Source organism: Tupaia chinensis, unplaced genomic scaffold, assembly GCF_000334495.1.
Source record: "Tupaia chinensis unplaced genomic scaffold, TupChi_1.0 Scaffold144346_1, whole genome shotgun sequence".
NCBI lineage: Eukaryota > Metazoa > Chordata > Mammalia > Scandentia > Tupaiidae > Tupaia > Tupaia belangeri.
The window spans coordinates 1,605,776-1,612,263 of NW_006204205.1; the positions used below are offsets into that span (position 1 = coordinate 1,605,776).

The following is a 6,488-nucleotide window of genomic DNA, read 5'->3' on the forward strand; positions in this document are numbered from 1 at the left end:
CCAGTTCTGGGACTTGAACCGTGGTCATCCATGTGAGACTGTCCAGCACCTTAACCACCATGCCACCTGCTGGTCCCCATGGTGAAGTATATTTTTTGTTTGTTTTTTTAAGAGAGATTTTTTTTTGCTATAGGGCACATGCCCATACCAGAATGACAAAGCGAGACAGAGACAGAAAGTAAGAAATCATTCCCTGGGAGGATGGCCCTTCCACAGTTCTTTCTCCCCCATTTCCTCTCTGGATTTTGGGCACATATGCACATGTGCCTGGCATGAGTTTTAAGCCTCTGGGTCCGGGATTTGAACTACACTTGGCCATGTGGTAATCCAGCGCCTTAACTGTTACATCACCTGCGGCCCCTGTAAAGTATATGATTAAAATTTAGCCTTGAGGGCCAGCAAGTGGCATGGAGATTAAGGAACTAGATCCCTCATGGCCAACTGAGGGTTTGAGTCCTAGACCTAGTAACTTGAAAATCACACCAGGCACTCGCCCAGTGTGTGTCCAAAATCCCAAGAGAAGAATGAACTTGAAAATTACACCAGGCACTCGCCCAGTATGTGTCCAAAATCCCAAGAGAAGAATGAAGGAGAAAGAACTGTGACATGGCCATGTCCCCCTGGGGTTCTCACTTCCCCTCTCTCTATCTCTGTCTGTCTTCTGACAAGTACGTGTGCCCTGTAATAAAAACTAAAAAAAAAAAGAAACTAGCTTTCATTCTCTCCCTGCTTATCTACTACACCAGGCACTCGCCCAGTATGTGTCCAAAATCCCAAGAGAAGAATGAAGGAGAAAGAACTGTGACATGGCCATGTCCCCCTGGGGTTCTCACTTCCCCTCTCTCTATCTCTGTCTGTCTTCTGACAAGTACGTGTGCCCTGTAATAAAAACTAAAAAAAAAAAGAAACTAGCTTTCATTCTCTCCCTGCTTATCTACTTTTTACCTACTTTCATAATATGTTATGAACATGTTACTGCTCCATAAAAACAAATATTTCAGTGGCTAACTTAGTACTTAAAAAGTAAAGGCCAAACTAATTAACTTCTATGATCTGGTCCCAGATTATTATTATTTTTATTCCATGAATGAGAGAGACATACAGGGAAGGATGGGACCAGCAAAGGGCATAGTGGTTATGTCGCTGGACTCTCACATAGCTGACCACAGTCCCGGACCTAGCAGCTTTAAACTCATGCTGGACACGTGTGCGTGCATGCCCGAAATCCTGAGAGGAGAACAGAGGAGAAGGGGTTGCCACGTGGCCATCGCCCCGGAGGGATGATATCGTGCTTTTTGTCTCTCCAGCAAGCTCATGCACCCTATAGGAAAAATATCTCTCAAAAACAAAAACAAAAACAAAAAGAAAGAAAGAGGGGAGGAGATAGAGAAACAGCACTCTGACAGGATCTAACACCACGATCACTCCCAACTTCTGCCAGCCTGTATTGTTGGCACCTGTGTCCTGGCATATGCAAGGAAATCTGCATGTGCAAACTGGCAGCCTTCTTGTGTGGGTCAGCCTCTCCAAGGACTGTGTTTTCACTGCTGTACTAATGTTTGGTCACTCCCAGTTTATTTTATTTGTTTTCCAGAGGGTGCTTTGCTCACCGTAGGCAGGTAGGGGAGAAAGCCCCTCCAGCTGGGCATGGTCATGCTGCAATCCCTTCTCCTCCTTTTCCCCATTCTTTTGGGATTTTTGGGCACATGGACACATGCGTGTTTTTCAAATAACTGAGGTAGAATTCCAACTGCAGTTGGCCACGTGGGATCTGACTTCCTTAACCACAAGATTAAAGGGTGGGCCCTGTTTTTTCAGATCTTTCTTTCCTTTAGTCCCCTTCACAATGTCTTTACTCCAGCCAGGCCTTCTCGGTACTTTTGCTCTGTCTTTATCCTTGCATGTCATCCTCGTGTGCACCTGAGTAACCCCTTCAGGGCCCAGTGTATGTCCTGCTACCTCCCTTGGGAAGCTGCTCTCAACTGTACTTTAGTGCATTTACGTAATGTCCACAAGTTTGGAAAGGCTGTCTTATCTCCTATACTAAATTTTCCTGTTCTTTTTTGTGTGTGTGTAGGGGGGAGGTTTTTGCTATAGGGCACATGCGCTTGCCAGAAAGACAGAGAGAGACAGAGAGACAGAAAGTGAGAAGTCACCCCCCAGGGGGATGGCCACACTGCAGTCCCTTCCCCTCATTCTTCTCTTGGGATCTTGGGCACGTATGTACATGTGTTTGGCATGAGTTTAAGCTGCTGGGTCCGGGACTCGAACTGCAGTCAACTGCATGGGAGTTCAGCGACATAGCCATTACGTCAACTGCTGGTCCCAAATTCTTCATTTTTTAAATCCCCAAAAGCACTTGGCAATGTCTTAACTAATGAATATTAGAGTTGGTGGGCATTCTAAAAAACTGATATGATATATAGTTGAAACGATTTAAGTAGTTATGACTAGTGAAAGTGCATTTGAGACATACTGTTTGACATATATCTAATTTCTGGAATATAATGATTAGAATTAAAAATCTAATGGACTTTCACTGATACTTCATTTCTATATTGACTTCTTAGAAAGAGAGAGGAAGAATGCACCCTCTAATGAGGCATGATCACACTATAATCCCCTCTCTTTCATTTCTTCATCCTGTCAGGATTTTGAGCATGTATACACACATTCTCAGCATGTTTTTCAAGCTGCCAGGGCCAAGATTTGAACCATAGCTAGCCATGTGAGATTTGGCTCCCTTAACCACTAAGCTAGAGGGCCGGCCCTATATTGTTTTCAAGATATGTCATAAAATTGGCGGTCGGCAGGTGGCGTGATGGTTAAGAGTGCTAAATTCCCACATGGCCTACACAGTTTGAGTCCTGGACCTGGCGGCTTGCTTTCTCACTTTCTCTCTCTCTCTCTCTCTCTCTCTTTCTTTCTCTCTCTTACTCACTCTGTCCCACTCTAGTCAAATTATAATAAATAAGTAAGTTAAGTAAAACAATTCTTTTTTTTTTGGAGAGGTTTTCGCCATAGGGCGCATGCGCTCGCCAGACAGAGACAGAGAGACAGAAAGCGAGAAATCCCCCCCCCAGGGGGGATGGCCACGCTGCAATCCCTTCTCCTCCATTCTCCTCTCGGGATCTTGGGCACGCACGCACATGCACTCCAAACTGTGAGCTGAATAAACCCGGTTTCACAAATTACCCAGACTTGGGCAATTCTATTAGTGCCAGAACAGACCAGAAGACTGCGAAAGGGATGCCATGTCAGTGCCATCAGCATCTGCGGTTTAGATGCCGTGGAAGGGTCTAGAAGCTTCATGGCATCAGTTGATTTGTAAAGACACAGCCCTTAGTAATTATTGAAGGCTTACAACACGGTTTCTCAGTGTTGGCACTATTGAAATCTTAGGCCCAACAATTCTTTTTTTTTTTTTTTTTTAAGAGGTTTTTGCTATAGGGCATGTATGCGCACCAGAAAGACAGAGAGACAGAAAGCAAGAAATCACCCCCCCCGGAGGGGGGGGATAGCCACACAGCAATTCCTTCTCCTCCATTCTCCTCTCAGGCATGCACACATGCCTGGCATGAATGTAAGCCGCCTGATCTGGGACTCGAACCACAGTTGACTATGTGGGAGTCCCGTGACATAAACATTTCGCCATCTGCTGGTCCCTGTGACGTAACAATTACACCATCTCCTGGTCCCAATAAAACAATTCTTAAAAAAAGAGACAAATAAATAAAGTTAAATAAAATAATTTTTTAAAAATACATCATAAAATTTGAACCTTCAGGGCTATGGTGTTACAGGCCTGTAATTCTAGCAACATGGCTGACTATAAGATTCTAGTCTTAGACCCGGCAGCTTGAAAAATATGCTGGGCATGTGTGTGTGGTCTCAAAAAATCCCAAGAGGAGAATGGAAGAGAAGGTACTGTTGTGTAACCATCACCCTGAGGGTTGGTTTCTCACTTGCCCTCTTTCTCACTCTGGCAAGTGCATGCACCATGCATGTAGCAAAATTAAAAAAAAAAAAAAAAAAGAGGAGGGGATGATGGTGCATGCCTATAGTCCCAGTTGGGACGCTGAGGCAAGAGAATCACAACATGGTCAGATCCTGTATTAAAACAAACAAAAAAGAGGGGCCAGCAGATGGCATAGTGGTTAAGGTGCTGGACTCGCACATGACCATGGTTCAAATCCCGGACCCAGTGGCTTTGAAACCATGCCGGGTGCGTGTGCGTGTGCGTGTGTGCCTAAGATCCTAAGAGAAGAATGGAGGAGAAGGGATTGCAGCATGGCCATCGCCCCAGGTGGTGATTTCTCAGTTTCTGTCTCTCTGTCTCTGTTTCTCTGGCAAGTACACATGTCCTATAGCAAAGAAACCTCTCAAAAAAAAAAACAAAAAAAAACTTCAAGTTGGAAAAGAAAGTTACTTCTCCCCCAAAACGGTTTTCTCAAAAAAAAAAAAAAGTTAATGTCAACTATAAATTATCTTATATGGACTTTAGTTGATTACTAGCATTTAAACTTATTCTCTGTTATGATTAGAACACTTGGCTTTTACTATTTTAACTTAACAAACCTGTACCTGGTACTAATTTCTTCTGTTACCAACTGCTAATTTATCACTGTCAAAGAAAACACTGGAAATGTCAAATAGTGTGTATAATTTTTATTACTATCTTAGATTTATATTGTAGTGTTCTTCTAATAAACTTAATATACATCACTATCCAATGGTAGCAAATATTAATTCTACTTTTTCCATGGGAGAATTGGCAAGGGGATGAAATATTTAACTTGCTCACAATTAAAGAAAGTCTGAAATTTGGACCAGTAGATGGCATAATAGTTACATTGCTGGACTTCCCAGGTAGACAACTGTGATTCAAGTCCCGGACTTGGCGGCTTAAAATTCAGGCTGGGTGTGTGTGTGTGTGTGTACGTGTCCCAAATCCCAAGAGGACAATGGAGGAGAAGAGATTGTGGTGTGGCCATCCTCCTTGTGGGGGGTGATTTCTCGCTTTCTGTCTCTCTGTCTCACTCTCTGTCCATTGAGGGCACATGCCCCATAGCAAAAATCTCTCTCTAAAAAAAAGAAAGTCTGAAATTTCTTTGATATTCTGGAAAGATTTTGGCACCGTTGGGTGAAAAATTCAATTGAATATATAATGAGATAGCAGCAGCTATAACTGCACTTGATATCTTGAACTCTTCAATCAAACCATCTGCTAGATTTGACAAGCCAATAAAACGTAACTCTTAATTGTTTTTATTAGCTCGAAGAGTGTGGAAAAACTACCTTCCTGCTATTAATGGCATTGTATTTTTGGTGGATTGTGCAGACCATGAGAGGCTGTTAGAATCAAAAGAAGAACTTGATGTAAGTTAAATAATTAAAACTAGACATAGTTGAATCACTTTGGTAAGCCTGAAGAAGTGGGTTGAGGATACAGATATCAGAATGCAGCTTTTCTGCAGTCTCAGATGAAGCTTTTGGCTATTTGTTGAGTTCAGTGATTGCTTTAAATAGTGATTACTTAGAATGAAGGAGTTCCTTGGAATACGCGTTGGTGTTGAAGAAGTACTAATACACACTTCTTCTTGAAAACTTGAGGAGCTCACCTGTACAGGGTGTTCCTTTCTCTTCTCATAAGTTTCATGTCTGCTACGTTCCTCACCTAGTTGCCCTTGAGTACCTGGTCATCATAGGGTGCCGCTTCTTCAGAGTTGACCAGAACCTGGAAATGGTATAATTTGCCATCTTTGTCACCACTTCTGGGAAGAGCCGGGGCATGTGTAGCTATCTCCTTGCCCTTCTCTCATGTCAGATGCTTCATAAAGAGGCTCAGGAGTAGCAGAGAAGGCCAGTACCAGATCAGGGACCCCAACCATGCTTCTTCACAGAGAAGGCAAACAAATATGTCTTCATGTGGAAAAGTCCAGGTAGGCTCCATAGTCATGGGACAGAGTAAAGAATTCCGGAGTTCCTATGTTGTGGCAGACACTGCACATTAGTTCATGTAACTTTCATATCAGCTCTACATAGGTGCTACTATTCTCAGTTCTCCCTGAGCTTTGGAGAAGCTGGCCTGCCCCAAGTCACAACTCGAAAGTAGCAACACCAGAAATGAAACCAGGTCTGCCTACTTTGTGTTGACCCTAGTCACTGTACCTCAATGATGTACATAGCCAGCAGAGTGAGCGCTACAGAAAGAGCCTAGGGAGACAGATGATTGAGTGTACGTCTCCATTGAGCTCACTGTAAAATGTGGGGAAAGTTTGCCACAGAAAGTTGGCATGACAAGATTCGGTGAACGATTCCTTGCCTATGTTAGTATCTTGTCAATATAAGTTCTTTAGATGGTTTCATATCCACTTCTCTTGTGTTGCTTTGTATGTTTCAGTCACTAATGACAGATGAGACGATTGCTAATGTGCCTATACTGATTCTTGGGAATAAGATCGACAGACCTGAAGCCATCAGTGAAG

General features: G+C 43.2%; 1 protein-coding gene across 1 annotated transcript in view; it reads left to right on the forward strand.

Moving 5' to 3' along the window:
- Positions 1–6,488, forward strand: part of SAR1B (secretion associated Ras related GTPase 1B) — a gene marked incomplete in the record, with an annotated part of 51,028 nt that overhangs the window by 42,239 nt on the left and 2,301 nt on the right. The window contains 2 exon segments of the mRNA XM_027767646.1: positions 5,276–5,379; positions 6,404–6,488. Of these exon segments, the coding sequence (XP_027623447.1) occupies positions 5,276–5,379; positions 6,404–6,488 (189 nt within the window).